We start from the raw sequence: 18,907 nt of genomic DNA, 5'->3' as shown, positions 1-18,907 counted from the left end.
AATTGTATGCCGGTAAGATGTTCATTACTTGAAAAGTTATTTGAAATACACCACAGACCAACTTGAACTGGCAACTCTACTTCTCCCATCACTTCTCTTTTGTTACCGTCAAAAGCTCTCACAATCATAGTACTTGGCTTCATAGGGAATTTAGCACGTGATAACTTCTCTAGTGTCACCTTAGGCATCACAATTAAGGAAGAACCATTATCAATCAACACACGAGCTATAACATGGTCGAGACATTTAACAAATATATGAAGAGCCTTATTGTGTCCTCTTCCTTCAACGGGTATCTCATCATCCGAAAAAGTAAGGAAATCATTATGGTAATATTATTAACAATTCCTTCGAATTTATCCAACGAAATATTTTGCTTGAAATGAGCCCCACTCAGTATTTTCATTAGCAACTTCCAGTGAGCTGTCGAATGCATGAGCAATTCCAGAAGCGAAATACGAGCTGGCATACGATTCAACTGCTCCACCACCTTGTATTCGCTTTGTTGTATGAATTTCAAGAATTCACAGGCCTCTTCATCTGATATTTCTTTTTGTTTATCCTTTATGCATTCTTCCTCATCTTGTATCGTCTTTTCTCTTAATATCTCGTTTACTTTTTCAATTCCATCATTTACTTTACTTTTATGGCATCCTTCCTTCCTTAGATCTGGTGGTGTAAAGAAACGACCACTCCTTGTTATCCCACCAAGACCTGATATATTTTCAACAAATGGACCTTCATGCACAAAAGTGTTTTAAACTTGTTGTCCCTCACCAAGTTCATGTACTCCATACTTCCATGGAACAACTCTATCACTTTCATAAGGAAAAGAGAAGGGCAATTTTACATGGGTTGCCTTCCTTGTTCCATGAAAGAAGGTGCAAGTCTAGTGAAATGAATCACTAAAGGTTCTGGCGTGGTTAAATTGGACTGTTCATCAGTTTGTGCCAATACCTTCTCATCCTTCTTTCCATGAAAAACTTCTAGGAAATGCTTATCAACTAGATTTTTCAACTCTAACTTGAACTCCACACAATCATTGATAGAATGTTCGGCACCCGGATGGAATGCACATGCATTACTCAAATCATATTCACCTTTTACTAGCCCCCTCTCCAATAGTGCTTCAAGGATAAATTTCATAGAGCTCTGAATTTCACTCACTTTTCTTACCAACCTCTTCTCCCTTACCTCAATAGTATTTATTGAAGTCTTCTCATGCCCCGACAAAGGGTTATTTTCAATACTAGGTTTATCTTCTTTGAATGTCAACCACCCTGAATCAATTAAAGATTGTACCTTATATTTGAGAGGAAAACACCTTTCTGTCGAATGCCCCTTTGCCCCTGCATAGTAGTCGCATGTAGCATTTGGATCATAACTCTTGGAAAAAGGAGGTTGTTGTTGCTTCATTGGGCAAATTGCAACAAAAGATTTACAAAGAAGCATCGGTAACAACTCTGTGTATGTCATAGGAATGAGAGTAAAATGAATAAACTTCATCTCCCTTCTTGAATTGGTACTTTGACCAGGGTTCTCACTATCACTAGCAGTCACTTTCCGAGGTTGCAACTGATTGTTTGAAATAGGTTGTATTTGGTAATTAACAAGTGTACGGTTATCCCATGCGGATGCGGCATGAACTTCAACTTCTTTTTTCTTACTTTGATTGAAACCTGGTTTTTTGGTATTTGCAGTTGCGGGCGAGCCATATGCAATTTTACCATTTTTTATCCCGGTCTCAATCCTTTCACCAATAATGATGATGTCCGCAAAATTAGAAGATATATTCCAATTACCAATCATATGCTCATAGAACGGAGGTTGTAGCGTATTCACAAACATTGTAACCATCTCCTTATCATATAGGGGTGGCTCAACCTGGGCAGCTATATCTCTCCAACGCTGGGCATACTCTTTGAAAGTTTCATTTTTCTTCATTGTCATATTTTGCAATTGTATTCTGTCTAGTGTTGTATCCATATTAAATTTATATTGCGTTATGAAAGCATCTGCTAGATCCACCCAAGAATGAATGTGGGTTGGCTCAGGATGCATGTACCAATTCAGCGCTACCCCAACTAGGCTATCTTGGAAAAAGTGGATAAACAATTTCTCATCATGAGTATGGCCAGCCATCTTTTGACAGTACATTATTATATGGCTCTTTGGGCACATAGTCCCCCTATATTTCTCAAACTCAAGCACTTTGAACTTAGGGGGTATCACCACGTCAGGTACCAAAGATAAGCCTACAACATCACCGAATCCATAACTTTTATTCCCTTCAATAGCCCATAGTCCATCTTCCAATATCTATAACTTTCCCTTGTTATTTTCAGTCGATGAAATCACCTAAGCTAGTGTCTTTTCTTGTAAACCTACACCTACAGTCGAAACATGTGGTGGAATCGATACATTAGGATCTGTATAGGTTGTGATTCCAACCACACTTTCTCCTAGGCGTACTTGGTTTCTAAAATCAACCATCCCAGTTGACACTTGGAATTGCTCAATAGGTAATGAAACAGGTATGCTTGTATTACCACCAGAAAACAGATTCTTAACTTGATCTACATACTAGGTGTGTAACCCGGGGGGTAAGCCATAAGGTGGAAAAGCTTGAGATGATATCCCTTGACTCACTTGATGATGTGGTGGGTAAATCGGAGGTCCACTTGATACATGAGGACGAAAGCTTGGAGGGTAGGAAGTACCGCCGTCAACTGCTAAACTTTCTCCTGAACTCTTCATAGCCCTCAATGCCTCCAAGATCTGACCCATTTGATCTTTTATTTGGCTGATTTCACCCTTCACTTGGCTAATTTCTTCCTTCACTTCCGAGTGTGCATTTTCCCAATCCTCCATTGTTTTGGAATTTGCCCGAGTTCTATAAGGGTGTCTCGAAAATTATGCCGTATACACTGACTGTCACTCTTCTATTTAATTCAAATGAAATGAGAAGTGCGAAAAAGGAAAAGAAAAGAAAAATGCAAATGCAAACATTCTAGCTAGAAACTATAAAGTTGTGCGAATAACATTGCGAATAATAATGGAAATTAACATGGTATGAAGTAGTCGATTCATTAGAAAATCCACAATGTTCAGAAGTTCATAACAATAAGAAAAAGAAAGAAAGCATAAACATCAACTTCGAGCTCTAGCCACTATATTCTTTATTTCCCTTACTAGCTTCCTACAATAACCGAGGAAATCTTCAATTGCTTTTGGTGGATTGAATATAGGCATTGCAATCTCAGCATCAGTTAACATCTTGGGTACATCTTCAATTGCTCTGTTAGCTATAACTGCTAACTTTGAAAAACATCCTTTCCAATACTTTGCAACTCCCTTTAACTCAGCACATTCAGTTATCAATCTCTGATTTTCCTTCTCTGACTTTGTCCGGTACCAACTCTCTTCAGCCACTTTTGCTTCATAAGCCGATATTGTATCCTTCATCTGTCTCCCAAACTCTTTGTTCCTGTACTGTATGTCATTTTCTAAATCTACTTTATACCAATGCTCTTCTTCTAGCTTTTCCTCATAAGCTGCTGTCATATTTTCTGTTGTTGTTCCATCTCCTTAATCCTAACCTGTGCATTTCACAGATTGTTTAATGCCTCCCTTTTGTCTCTTGCCAATTCTTCACATAATGCAATTTTCTCACATTCAGACAATGCCACTGCTTTCTTCTCTTTGCCTCTCAAAGCTAGCTCTTTGTTAGCTGCCTCGAGATTTTGTTGTACTTTGAAGTGATGGTTTCTTTCCTCTGTATGTTTCTTTATTAATACATTACAAGTTCCGATCCTGGCTTCATTGTCATGTTTGAGATCTATATATTCATGGTGAGCTTTCTGAAGATCATTAACAGGCTTAACATTTTTCTGCTTCATCTTTTCTATTTCTTCCTTAAGGGTTTTTACTTCCTCACTCTCCATATTTTGTTGTTCTGGCATGAAGGCAACTGGTTTGAATGGTAGCTTTACCATTTTAACCCTATCCATTACCCATTGTTGATAAGACGTCTTCTCATTTACTACCCATGGCCTAAAGTCTTTTTCTGCACGCACCACACTACCTTAAGAACTTTTAATCCGTCGAAGTAAATCATTAGATGTCCCTTCTTCATAGCAATTCCACACAGCAACTAAAGATTCTGGATTTGGTGCACCTCGTATAGGATACCCAAATTGTCTTTATGCTAATATCGGATTATAATTAACACAATATTTGGTTCCTATAAGAGGTACATTTGGGTACTCCCCACAATGTATGATATTTGATCTCTGTTGCCAAGATACCTCTCGTTTGATCATTCCATTATGTAATTTAGCAAAAAAAACACGCCCATTCTTGTGCTCATTAGCTATTGGCTTGTAATTTGGACTGACATGAGAAGTAAACCATTTATATAATACTGGCAAGCAACATGAACTTTTTCTTCTTAGATTCATAACACATATTCAAATTTCCATAAACATATGCTATGAAAACATTGATGGCTGAGAGATCAACAAAGTTATTGATGCTTGGGAAAATCACGACACCATAAAGAATGAGCGCAATTACGTCCATGAAGGTTTCCCCCATGTCTTTATCAGCCAATTGGCGTAGATGCCCCTCTAGAAACCCTTGAGGAATGCCTTTGACGGTTCCCTTTGTAATCAATTTGTCTTTTAACTTTACAGGGTGTATTTTCAAGATTCCTACTAGTGTCGAAACAGATGTATTTTGCGTTATATGCTTGTAAGGAATCTTGCATTTTAATGGTAGATCTAGAATATCCCCAAATTCCTCTACTGTTGGCACTAATTGAAAATCCTTGAAGGTGAAGCACCGGAGCAGCGAATCATAGTATTGGACCAAAGTAGTAATAGCTGGAACCTAAGTATTAATCTCTAGAGGATTCAATAAATTCCCATACTTCCTTCGAAAAACTATTCCTCTGGATGGTCTTCATCTTCCTCACCAACTCTTGAAGATAAGTCAAGTTTCCTTCCTTTGCTCTAATTGACTACTTCTTTTTTAGTGACTTTGAACCATAATGCTCTCCAACTCCATATTCCCTATTAATTTCCATTTCTTCTCCAAGGAAATGACACAACTTTATGATTTTCTACCTAGAATGAATAAAATGAAAATGTACAAGAAAAAGAAAAAATTACAGACTACATAATGCTATAAATAATTTATATAACCTATTACAACCCAAAGAAAAAAACACAAAGAAAGAAATCCAAATAAAAAAAAAAAAGACAAAATAGGAATAATAGGAATACACATCTCCCTTTCGTGCCTTATAAGGTTTAAGCGCATCATAGGATTAAGGTAGGTATATGTGCTCACCAGGATAGTCTTCTATTTCCTAAGGATAAAAGGTCACTAGAGTTATAGCCCACTTCACGACATTTCTCACAACACTTGGTAAACAACATGATGGAAGAGTATCAAATGAAGCAAACAGACTCTAGTTGGGGTTCTCACAATGACCACTTGGGAAGTACATCCACTGTGGCACTGCTACCTAATCCCCTTCTAATTCTAAGCTACTCAAACCCGGGTATAGGGTCGCACTTATGTCATGTACAAAATATAAGGCGAGTGTGTGAAGGGAGAAAAAAAATGCAAACCTAAACCCCCACCTGCAAAAAAGATCCATACAAAAACATATTTTCTACCCTAAGGTTCAATATCCACAAATATGTCATACACTAACAGGAATATATAATATACATAAATCGAGAAGGGAAAAATAAAACATCTAAATTAAACACATCGCTTTTGCATATTCGATTAAATAAGCTTGACTCTTTGGTGTCCCAGTGAAGTCGCCATCTGTCGCAACCTAAATCGCGACGGGACGACGAACTAAAAAGGAATTGATTTGGAAAAAGAGATTAGAAGTCGCCACCATAGTTTATTCTGGAAAACTATAGAAAACCATAAAAATAATATAAAATCTGCGAAAACGAAATTTAGGATTCAGAAGTCGGTTACGCGTAAGGAAGGTATTAGCACCCTACAGCGCTCGCCCAAAAGCGGTACCTTTAATTAAATTTGCAAAAGAGATGTGTTTATTTCAAATATTTATTTTTCCCATAAATAAGAAAATATTGAACAAAATTATTTTTTGAGTGAAAGGGACCCGACAAGGGTTAAAACCTTGATCCTACGTATTCTCATTAAAAATGAGAAATTAGGGCTACATAGTTCTTGTAAGACCCATGGGGTGTTACAGTTCTTTATAAAATTGTTTGATTAAATGATTTACTTTATGAAATTGTCTTTTGACATATTTGAAAAGAAGTGTCGTGCGACGCGAGCGGCCGATTAGACACCTAACACATTTTTTATAACTTATTTATTGAAAAAAATAAAGAAAATAATTTTAATTTTTTATTTCAATTTAAAATATCTTTATTATTTTTGAAAATAATATGATTGAAATGTGAGATTTAATTAAAAAAGATAAATGAGAAAAAAAAATACACGGAAACGTGGAGCATAAAGAGAAACATGGGGTGTATAAAGTAAACGCGGGGTGCATTAAAGTAAACATGGGGTGCATAAAGTAAAATGCGGGGTGCATTAAAGCAAACACATCCTATCCTAAGAAGAAAATAAAGGAGTGGGGTGTGTGCTTAGTGAAAATGCAGGTACGTAAAGTAAACTAAAACTTAATGTAAGGGGTGTGGGGTTATTACATTGGGGAGTGCATGAAGTAAATAAATAAACAAAATCCAATATTAAAAGCAGGGTTGCGCAAACTGAAATATGGAGGTGTGTGAAGAAAAAAACTTAAACCTACTAACCATAATAAAAACAAAGGTGGTGCGTGAATAAATTATGGTGGTGCATGAAGCAAAAACTTAAACCTGCTAACCTTAATAAAAATAGAGGAGGTGCGTGAATGAATTATGGTGGTGCATTGATAACGCTGTCGTTGATGCGATCAAATTAATACTACTAAACTATAGCAACTTCAGTATTGCTAAGATAGTAGTCAAGAAAATAGAAAGGGTAAAGTAACCCAAAGTCGTCTCCCAACGAACACGGAATTGATTTTTAACAAATTAGTTCTTATTAAATCTATACAAAACGGTTAGTCAAATAAAATAATAAAAATATGGGAGGATTAAGATAAACAAGAAAGAAATAGAAAAGATAAAAACAATAGTAAAGAATATAGATTGATTCCATTGCTTTTTCAAAATAGATTAATCATCGGTTATCTAAAGATTATTGCTCAATTAATTATTGTTGTAGATTTACAAATTAATCAATGTAAAGTCTCAATTAATTTGTTGGCGTTCTCACTTTTAACCAACGTAAAGTCTCAATTAAAAGTGAGAACTTTTAGATTATCCACAGTAAATTCAACTAAAGTACAGTCTCAATCAAATTTGCTATGTCTAATCATGTCTATTCTTTTATCTCCTCACCAAATAAAAAGCTTAATTAATCAAAGTAAAGTCTCAATTAATTGTAGTTAGAGTAAATACCTTTAACCAAAGTAAAGTCTCAATTATTGGTAAAAACTCATTTAATCATATGAAAGTTTCTAAATAAAATCAAAGTAAAGTCTCAATTCAATTTAAAAACCCTTGGACTCATATGACCAACATGCATATAGATTTAAAATCATTACTTCTTACGTGATTTAAAGATAAAAGACATAGATGAAGGAAAACCTCAACAATAATAAAAAGAACAAAGAAATTAATTGATCTAACCTCAGAATCCAATTAAGAAATTACAATGGAATCAACCCGAGAAGTTTAACAATTCATGGAATACAGAATAAAAATAGAAAAATGGAGAGAGAGAAAGAAATTAGGCCCCCCTAAGGGTTCCTAAATTCCGAAGTGCCGAGCTTGTTTTCTACTTCTCCCTTGGTCTCTTTATATAGGAATTGGACTGGGCTTTTCTGTTGCTAAAATCTCTCAAATATCTTTTAAAATAAAGATAAATATAAATATTTAAAAATATTTGGAGAGATATAGAGTATTTGACAAATATAGTTGGTTGATAATATCAATATCTAATATAATTAAATAAATTAATTACTTAAAGATATATGATAAATTATCACCAATTAGTATTTGTATTAATTTTCCAAATTAACCCTTTGCAATCTCCTTAAATTATCTTCTAAATAATCCAATATCTTCAAGATATATTTGTTTGTTGTGGAACTAAAAAGATTCATGAAGATCTTGTCATATTTAAAAAGATTTGGTAGTTATTATCTTTTAATATTTTATGATATAATTAAATAAGATAATTATTTAAAAATATCAAATAAAATATCTAAAGATATATTTTCCCAAATTATCTTCTATCATAAAGATAAAGAAAACCGCAAGGTCCAATTTTTCTTTCCTCTCTTGGTTTAGCCAAACTTCTTCACTTTTTCAAGCTTTTCTTGCCGTCTTCATGTAATGCTTGGCCTGAATTTTCGTGCTTTTGATAATTTCTTATTCTTTGATTTATCTTTAAGGTGTCATGAAGCTTTAATCAATTTATTTCCACACCTCTAAATGAGCTTAAAACTTAACTTCAGCTGCATCAACAAACGTTAATATATCCAAAAATAATTTATGCAGCTAAAAATCACTTTTTAAGACATTTTTATCACACAAGCTCAAACAACCTAATTATCAGAATTATCAATTAAATCACTCTTTAGGCACACAAATTCAATTAAATACCCAGAATTAAACATTAAATGAGGGCAAAAATACGCACTCATCATGCATCAAGCAAAAACTTAAACTTGTTAATCTTAATAAAAACAGAGGCGGTGCGTGAATGAATTGTGGTGGTGCATGAAGCAAAAACTTAAACCTACTAACCTTAATAAAAATAGAGGTGGTGCATGAATGAATTATGGTGGTGTATAAAGCAAAAACTTAAACCTACTAACCTTAATAAAAGAAAAGGGGGTGCGTGAATGAATTATGGTGGTGCATGAAGCAAAAACTTAAACCTGCTAACCTTAATAAAAGAAAAGGGGGTGGTGCGCGAATGAACTGTGGTGGTGCATGAAGTAAAAACTTAAAAACCCTAAAGCTATATCAAAATGCAGCAACTGAACCTTAACCCTTAAACCTACTTTGTCTCCTTCCTTCCCCAAAAGGCCACCACACAAACACCATGATTGCTCCTTCTCGAGACCCACTAGCAGACCACCACCGGTGGTGAACGACCAACAACGGCGACAACCCCTAATGTCGTCAACGACATCACCAACACCAACACCTTCTCACATCGCATCATCCCAGAATCCAACACTGGTTCAACCTGTGAGAAAAGAAGTCCCACATCGATGGGAACTCACTTAGGGACTTAATTTTAATGTTATAAAAGGAGTCCAATGTTTCCTTAGCAAATCATCCCAAAGTCTCTCCCATCTTATTCCTTTTGTTTTATTTGGCTTGAGAGAAGAATTAAGAGAGAATAGTAGTTTCTCCTATAAGAGAGAATGTTAGTTTCTCCTTTAAGGTTCTCCTTGTATTAGTTTTTCCTATTTCCAAGAGAGGGGTTGTCATTGTTTTCTCCTTGGGATTAGAGAGAACGGTATGTAATTTTTCTTTTCTTGAATAGATTAAATTCATTGCCTATTATCTATTTTTGTTCCTTTATTTTCATCTTTTATTTTAGTTGTGAGTACTTGTGCTGGTACTCTGATACCCAATAGTGGTATCAGAGCTGTTGGTTCGTATGATTATATTCCGCTGCTATTGTCATTAGAATAGTGTTGTGATAGTGGATAAAGTGTGTTAGTGTGAAAGTGCATGTCTAGGAAAATTCTGGCTAGGAAAGACTTGGTACTTAAGCGTGTGCATTAGTGATCCACTTCTCTTTCCTGGGAATTACCTGGTGCACTAGTTCACGTTCAGCCTCCATTGTTCTAGTAGACAGTACTATTCATAGTGAGAAGTACATAAATCGATTTTAAAGCCATGGCAACAAGATACGAGATAGAGAGGTTCGATAGGAAAAATTTCTCATTGTGGAAACTGAAGATGAAGGCAATTTTGAGAAAGGACAATTGTCTAGAAGCAATTGAAGAAAAACCTGAGGGCATTACAGATAAAAAGTGGAAGGAAATAGATAACAATGCTATAGCAAATTTGCACTTAGCATTGGCAGATGCAGTTTTATCCAGCATTGCGGAGAAGACTACAGCGAAGGAGATTTGGGATACTCTCACAAGCCTGTACGAGGTTAAGTCACTTCACACAAGAATATTCTTGAAGAGAAAACTCTATACTCTTCGAATGAGTGAGTCCACATCGGTGGCAAACCACATCAACAATCTAAATACGTTGTTTGCCCAACTTTCAGCGGCAGATTTTAACATAACTTAAAATGAACGTGCAGAGCTTCTACTACAGAGTTTACCTAATTCGTATGATCAGCTTGTCATCAACATTACAAATTACAATGTTGTTGACCTCCTACACTTTGAGGATGTTGTCGGAGCTGTTCTTGAAGAAGAATCCAGACGAAAGAACAAAGAGGATATGGTGGAAAGTGCAAGGCAAATAGAAGCTTTGATGATGACAAGAGGTAGATCAACAGCACGTGGATCTAGTGGGAGTCAGTCTCATGATAGATGTCAAAGTAAGAAGCATCTTAAATGCTACCATTGTGGCAAAAGAGGGCATGTGAAGAAAGATTGTTGGCATTTGAAGAATGGAGGAAAGAACTCTGAGGCATCAACCTCACAAGGTTGTATGGCAAATACCTCGGAGGACGAAGATATTCTGTGAAGAAGAGGACAAATCTGGTAAGTCATGAAAGCTCAGAAGATCATGGCATATGGGTATGTGCTTTTGGGAGATACGTTGCAGGATGGTAATGCAATGATTGCATCGACGAGTCAAGAAGAAGCGATGTTGATGTGACATAATAAACTTGGGTATAAGGTTTAAGCGAAGTTTGCAAATCCATGCAGAACGTAATCTCTTACTCGAGCTCAAGAAGGTTGTTTTATCTCTACACGAGCAGTGTGTGGTAAGCCAACAAACATAGTCATAGATCGCACATTGTTAGTTTGACTACCAGGAAAAAGGAAAACACAAGAAGACTTGATTTATTCTGATGTAAGGGAATCAGCAGAGTTATCACTAGGAGAATCAAAGTTTACTCTAGGAGATTGTGGATGTACTACATCAAGAGGAAGTCAAATGTGTTGTTACCAGTTCAAGGAATTCAAAGCACGAGTAGAGTTTGAAACTTGGGAAAATTAAGTGCTTGGGTTATGCTAACAATGTGAAGGGGTACCACCTATGGGTCCCACTACCCACAAGGTTATTATTAAGCAGAAATGAAATGATGCTCCAACTAGAAGGCGTTAAAGAATAAGAAAACTTGGTTTGCATGGTTGAACAAATCTCAGTACGGTTTAAAGAGAGCTAAGGTGTTCGTACTAGAGATTTGATTCCTTCATAAGCCTCGGTTATAACAGACTGGGTGTTTAGACCATTGATGTTGTATGTGGATGACATGTTGGAGGTAGGCCCCAACAAAGTTCAAATCTAAGAATTGAAGGCGTAATTGGCTAGGGAGTGTGAGAAGAAGGACTTGGAACTAGCAAACAAGGATTTCAGGGATGCAAATTCACCGAGACAAAAAAGATAGGAAGGTTTGGCTTTCTCAGAAGAAATACTTACTGATAATCTTGCCACACTTCAACATGCAAGATTGCAAGCCAATTTCTACCCCACTTTCTATCAATTGTTCCTCACGTATGAGTCCTAGCAGTGAAGCGGAGAGGATGGAGAAGTCTCGAGTACCGAGTGCATCAGTGGTGGACAACCTTATGTATGCTATGATGTGTACAAGACCAGACATTGCACAAGCAGTGGGAGTGGTTAGTAGGTTCATGGCAGGTTTGGTGGAGAGCAGTGAAGTATTGACAAGAGGTCCTTAGAAGAGCAATGGGAGTGGTTAGTAGGTTCATGGCAGGTTTAGTAGGTTCATGTGAGAAAAGAAGTCCCACATCGATGGGAACTTACTTAGGGACTTACTTTTAATGTTATAAAAGGAGTCCAGTGTTTCTTTAGCAAATCCCAAAGGCTCTCCCATCTTATTCCTTTTGTTTTATTTTGCTTGAGAGAAGAATTAAGAGAGAATAGTAGTTTCTCCTCTAAGAGAGAATGTTAGTTTCTCCTTTAAGGTTCTCCTTGTATTAGTTTTTCCTATTTCCAAGAGAGCGGTTGTCATTGTTTTCTCCTTGGGATTAGAGACAATGGTATGTAATTTTTCTTTTCTTGAATAGATTAAATTCATTGCCTATTATCTGTTTTTCTTCCTTTATTTTCATCTTTTATTTTAGTTATGAGTACTTGTGCTGGTACTCTGATACCCAACACAACCGTGGCTCACCATCTCTCTTGCCGCGACCACCACAACAACGCCGCGAACCAACACACCATAATTATACACTACCAAAGCCGACACCAACATTATACACTTCCCAGAATGACAATGTTCACTGTCGAATTCTTATTTGCCAGTGGCAAATCCACTCCTTTCTATTTCTTTTCTATTTCATTGTTAATTGGTTTGCATTGTTAAAAAAACAGAGAAGTGTTTTTGTGACATGAAATTCGTTTCAATTGTTTTTATTGGCATATAATCAACAATAAAAAGCCTCAACTCAGAACATCATACAACATTAAAAATGTTTGTAGATAGAAAAATGCATACCTATTTTGCAGCTCTATTTTTTATTCCAAAATGTTGTTGGTTTACCAACTCTATTTTTGATTCCAAAATGTTGGTTTACCGATTGGTTCTCTTTTGTTGCAATTTCGAATTCAATCATTGAATGAAAATTGTTGCATAGTCGTGGTGCCCGAAGATGCAAAGGGTGTTTGATGATGGATTAACGTGTGAGAGGTAACATCCTGGTGTTTGTGCCAACTTAATTAGCAGATGGGGTGAGCAGCAGTTAGAGGAAGTTGAGATAGAAGAAAAAAAATTGTTCCCTCCAATCCTACAGACAATTTTTATTTTTATTTTTAATTTTAATTTTTTATTTTCTGAATTTATTAATTAATTAAAAACGAAAATATTTTTTCTATTATATAAAAAACAAAAAGATTATTTTAGTTAACGCTTAAAAAAAACATAAATTAGAAACTTTTATTAATTAATTTTTATTATTATTTTTTTAACAATTTATCTTTTTATGTAACACTTATTTTTGAATATATATATATATATATATATATATATATATATATATATTATTTTATTTATTTCATTTTATTTTATTATTATTATTATTATTTTATTTATTTATTTTTAAAACAATGTTATTTGTCCGGATGAAATTGGATGTTGACAAGATAAAAACATGATAATGCCAACTATCAATAGGGTTTTTTCTTATCTCGCCAAGGAAGCCGACATTTTACATATCTATATAAGTACTTTAGGGATTTTGACATTTCATTTCCTCCCATTTTTAACAGTAACCATCTGTCAATCATGTTTGTGGCGTTGAGTCAGCTTCACCCCAGTAGTTGGGGCTTCGTAAAGGCGTTTGAAATCATATGTGAGCACTTTGGTCTGACCCCCTAATAATGTTGTCGTTAACGCGATCAAATTTAGCACCATTGCTAGGGAACTAAGTTAGAATTTTTCTCATTTTAGTTCTTATTTTATTTTTTCCTTATTGTTTTGGTTTTATTTTTGTTTGTCACTAACATCTTCTTTTTCTTTATTTTCTTCTAACATTTATTTTATTTTCTTTAGTTATTTTATTTTTTTAAGCATAATTTTTGTTTGAGGAATTTTGTTAGTAAATTTGTGAAACTAGTTGGGGAAAACTTTGGCTAAGGAAATATCAGGTACTTAAGTTGTCCATTGGGGAAAACAATTTTTCATATGAAAATAATCAATAGTGTGATTTTCAAATGAGCTGTGATTACCATCATCAACCAATTTTCACACCTACTACTTCACCTGATTTATGTAAGTTAACTATACGTCAATTTAATGATCTGTATCATAGATCATCATTTTTGGAATATGAGCAACCAACATACCATGAGTCACAACCATATTCTGAGTGTCCACCCCAGCCATAATATGTTCCATTTGGTTCTCAACAACAACAACATGCACCACCACAACAAGTTACAACAACCAATGGACCATCCCATAGGGAAGTTGTTATTAATGGATGGAATGAGAGAGAAATTAGACACCATAGATGAAAGGTTACGAGCTGATCGATGATGCAAAGATATTGAGCAAGAATGGTATGAAAATGATTAAGTGTTATATAGCATGATGAAGGATGTAGGTAATAACAACTTTGTAGAATTACTTTGTACGATTAATACCACCCTCTTGTGTCATTCGAGATTTGCTGAAACCCCAGAATTTAGAGCACTCCATCATGACATAGAAGAGATGCTTCTAAAGTTGGCTATTAGAGCAGAACAAATTTCTGTTGATTTAAGTCAGTTGATGAATGACAAAGCTAAGTGGACACTTTAGAAAAGCTTATGAAGATGATAGTTGAGCATAGGGATGAAATAATAATGTTAGGGAGCATGAATTAAAGGATGAAGCAATTGAGCACTGATGTGAGCCAGTACACGATTCAAATGTTAGATCAACCAACACCAGAACCACATCACACTGATATATCTACTAATAGATATGATAATGCTCATGTAATATGTCTATTGATTGACATATTAAATTTACTAAAGATGTTGTTGATGAAGAAATTGAAGATTCTCACAGTAACATATCTATTGATATGATGATGATGTTCAATGTGAATATAAAGTTTTATTTGTTAATGATGATATGAGTACAAATGATCGTGTTCATGACCAAAGTTGTGAGAATAATAAAATGGAGGAACCAAGTGCAGTCAAAGAACTAATGATATTCAAAGATGTAGTTCAAGCATCTACTATTGCAACTGACTTGGTTAATGACGAAGTAATAGAGTCAACTACTTCTGGTGCAAATTTTTGCTCACAAGATGAGATTGTGAGAATTATTGATGATCCGGTTAACCCTCATAATGCACTTGATGATGCTCAAACCGAGTTGACGTGAATGATGCAAATAAATTTTTTCAGTGGTGATCTTTGTTAGATTGGCTACAAGCAAAAAGAAAGATTGTTGAAACAGAAAAACAAGTTCGATTTGAATTCATTTGATAACATTGTTGATTAAAAATGTGAAATTGCATACATATTTATTTTCTGTTTTTAGCATAAGTAGAAAAAATTTTAGAAAATTTTCAAAAATATGTGTATTTATTTTTAATAAAAATTTAAATAAAAAAAATGTACAAGCTAACATGTACTTTGTAAAATTAAAGAAAATAAATTTTGACATATGGCCAGATTGAGTCAAAAGTCACAATTTTCCGACTCATCCCTAAAATAAGTTTATCAAGGACAATTTTTGAAATAAGTGTAAGGGAGACAAACTATAGGTAGGATCTTTTGTCTCTATTTTTTTTTTTAGAAAATTATGAAAGTATGTTTAAACAATATGTCTCATAAGAAATCCACCAAAAATATTTTCATGCTTTCAATAAAACATTTTGACATTGGATTTTGGGATTTGATTCAAAAACTGGAATGATCATAATTATGGAAAAATAGAAGTCTTGTTGATATGAGTGGATTGTTTCTATGATTTGCGAATTGAGTTGATTTGAGAATTTCTTGATTAAATCTTTTGTGAAAGAGTTTTGACCTTGTGAGTCTTTAGCCTCAATGTAGGACCATCATGTTCCATTCATATTTTTCTTGAGTGACTAGCTCATGTTTTGTTTATACTCAAATATTTAGCTTGATTATTTTTTATTTTTTTTTTGCATCTTAGGTGAATATGAATGAGGCATTCTTTGTTTTTAGCTACTTGGCCAAATAAGGTTACCTTGATATTAATCTATTCATAGTCCCTTTGAGCTTTAAACCTCTTTTTCTTGTTTTTAAGCCCATTGTAAATCCTTCAATAGAAAAAGAACATGTTTTTGCTTACCTTAGGAAGAAAGAAGGAGTTAGTGGATTATGTTATAGTTGGTTGAGGAATAAAGTGTGCGGGTGAGTATCTCACCGACAAATTAATAAAAATGGCAGAAAGGAAGAAAAAAATGATGAAAGGGTTTTGAAACAAAAAAAATGTAGAAAAATGATTCTTTTGTCAAAAAGAGCAAGAAACGAAAAAAAGTTGTTTTTGAAACTATGCTCCATTATTCTTTCTACATTACTATTTCAAAAACCCAAAAATCCTAAAATTTTTCCTACCTTTGCCTTAGCCCCATTATAACCTGTAAAAAGTTCTTATAATCTTTAAATGCATGTTTTCTGAAAGTTGTGAATATTAGAGTCTTGTTAAGTATTGAGAGTGTTTACTCCATGAGTATTTTGAGTGAAAACACAAGCCAAAACAATTGAGCAAATTTTGGTGAGAAAATATACATTTAAATTGAGTGCTCTATTTCATAACTAATTGTCTTGTGAATTCAAAATATTAACTCATGTATGAAAACTAAAACTTTTCCATTTGTATATACATGATAACTTGATTTCTAGAAGATTGATTTGCTCTATTTGTTTTCATTCCTTTGATCCAGTGTTGATGTGAAATAAAAGACTTCAGAACAAGTTTTGAAATTACTAAATTTTGCCCTAGAGTGCAAAAGGATAAGTGTAAGGGTGTGGTGAGTTCATAGTTATGCCCTCATTTAATAACGTTGTCGTGAAGCATCAAATTAATGCTACCTATCTATAACAACTTCAGTATTATTAAGAAAGTAGCCAAAAGATTAGTATGGGTAAAGTCAACCTTTAGTCGTCTCCCAACAAACACGGAATGGATTTATACCAAATTAGTTCTTATAAAAACTATACAAAAGAGTTAGTCAAATAAAATTGGAAAAAAGGCAAAAGATAAAGATAAAAAGATAAAAAAAATTGATAAAGAAAATAGATTGATTTCATTACTTTTCCAAAATAGATCCATCATTAGTTATCTAAAGATTATTGCTCAATTAATTATTGTTGTAGATTTGCAAATCAATCAATGTAAAGTCTCAATTAATTTGTTGATGTTCTCACTTTTAACTAAAGTACAGTCTTAATTGAAAATGAGAACTTTTAGATTATCCACAATAAATTCAACCAAAGTACAGTCTTAATCAAATTTTACTATGCCTAATCATGTCTATTCTTTTATGTCTTGTGCAAATAAAAAGCTTAATTAATCAAAGTAAAGTCTTGCCTAATTTTAGTTAGAGTAAATACCTTTAACCAAAGTAAAGTCTCAATTATTGGTAAAAACTCATTTAATCACATGAAAGTTTCTAAACAAAATCAAAGTAAAGTTTCAATTAAATTTAAAAACCCTTGGACTTATATGATTAAAATACATATAGATTTAAAATTATTACTTTTTATGTGATTCAAAGATAAAAGACATAAATGAATGAAAAGCATGCCAATAATAAAAAGAATAAAGAAATTATTTCATTATAACCTCAAAATCGATAATGAAATTACAATGGAACCAACCAAGAAGCTTAGCACTATATGGAATGCAAAAATAAAATAAAAATAGAAGAGAACATGGAGATACTGGATGAAATTAGGCCCCCCTAAAGGGTTCCTAAATTTTGAAGTGTTGAGCTTGTCTTTTCTACTTCCCATTGGTCTCTTTATATAGGACTTGGAAGATATTCTCGATTGACATTATCTGATTATTTATCTTAAAATATCTAAATAATTATCAACAACTAAATCTTGATAAAAATTCCAATTCAGCTTTGTTCTCTAGCAGTCCAAATTTGTAGGGAAATCCCAATATTTCAATAATTACATCTTAACCCCTTTTTATTTGACGAACATTGACTAGCTTTGACCAGATTTTGACAACCTTTGATTGTACATTGAGAAGCTGACACATGGCAGCATATGGTTGACCATATTCGAAAGTGGTAGATTGATGACAAGGCATGATTTTGGCTTGATTTTGTGAGATAAGGGAGAAGCAACACGAGCTTGCTAATCTAAAGGTTGAGGCGACCTGGTCTTTAAAGAGTTTGAATGTTGTGCATATTGAATTGGCTAGTTTAAATACCATCAAAGAAGACATGGCCAAGTAATTGACGGTGAAGATAGTGAAGGGGAGCTTCGAGTCTAACCTCGATAAGGCTAGAGTTGTCGTTGAGCTATTGACTAGGAGAATCACAGATCTTTAGGTCGGGGTCACCCGCCTAGATGAGGAAACTATGCTCTTACGACTGGCGGGTTGGAGGCCTATGTTGGGAAATTTGATGGTGATAAGGATGTGGTGAATGATGCCTTCATCGAAGAATGGGAGTCTGTTGGGGGATCTTGTCGAGGTCTAGGTAGAGGAGAGAACATATCCTCTTGTCGAAGGAGTTGATGTCCAAATGGCCCTAGCCGAGGCTGATACTTAGGCTTTTATTTATAGTTTCTTTTTTATGTGTACTAACTTTGCGAACTTTGGATGAATGTGATGGATTTTGTTTTGTTTAATGCAAACTTCATTGTACTTTAATGTCGCACTTGTGATTGTGGTTGCATAATCTGTGTTGAAAAATGCTTTTCCTTTAATTTCTTATAATCGTCTAGGTAATCTGATACCTCGTTTGAGGTTTATAACGTTATTGCACTTAGTAATAAGGAGGCTCTTAGGAGGGGGTATATGGTTACTGCTCTTAGTAACTAGGTACCTCGCGGGGAGGGCTTTATGTTTACTACTCTTAGTAATTAGGTGCCTCGAGGGGAGGGCTTTATTATTACTGCTCTTAGTAACTATGTCCCTCACGAGGAGGGCTTTATGGTTACTACTCTCAATAACTAGGTGCCTTGCGTGGAGG

General features: G+C 34.4%; 1 protein-coding gene across 1 annotated transcript; it reads right to left on the bottom strand.

Moving 5' to 3' along the window:
* Nucleotides 1-846: 846 nt before the first annotated feature.
* LOC146882415 (uncharacterized) lies at nucleotides 847-2,142 on the bottom strand. Its single transcript, XM_085667396.1, has one exon. It carries the CDS (start codon nucleotides 2,140-2,142, stop codon nucleotides 847-849), a length of 1,296 nt encoding a protein of 431 aa, XP_085523522.1.
* Nucleotides 2,143-18,907: the final 16,765 nt, after the last annotated feature.

This window comes from Vigna unguiculata, chromosome 10, assembly GCF_037176805.1.
Source record: "Vigna unguiculata cultivar grain cowpea cultivar isolate G323 ecotype 2 chromosome 10, ASM3717680v1, whole genome shotgun sequence".
NCBI lineage: Eukaryota > Viridiplantae > Streptophyta > Magnoliopsida > Fabales > Fabaceae > Vigna > Vigna unguiculata.
Note: the sequence above shows the minus strand (reverse complement) of the source record. Positions and strands in the feature narration are given on the sequence as shown.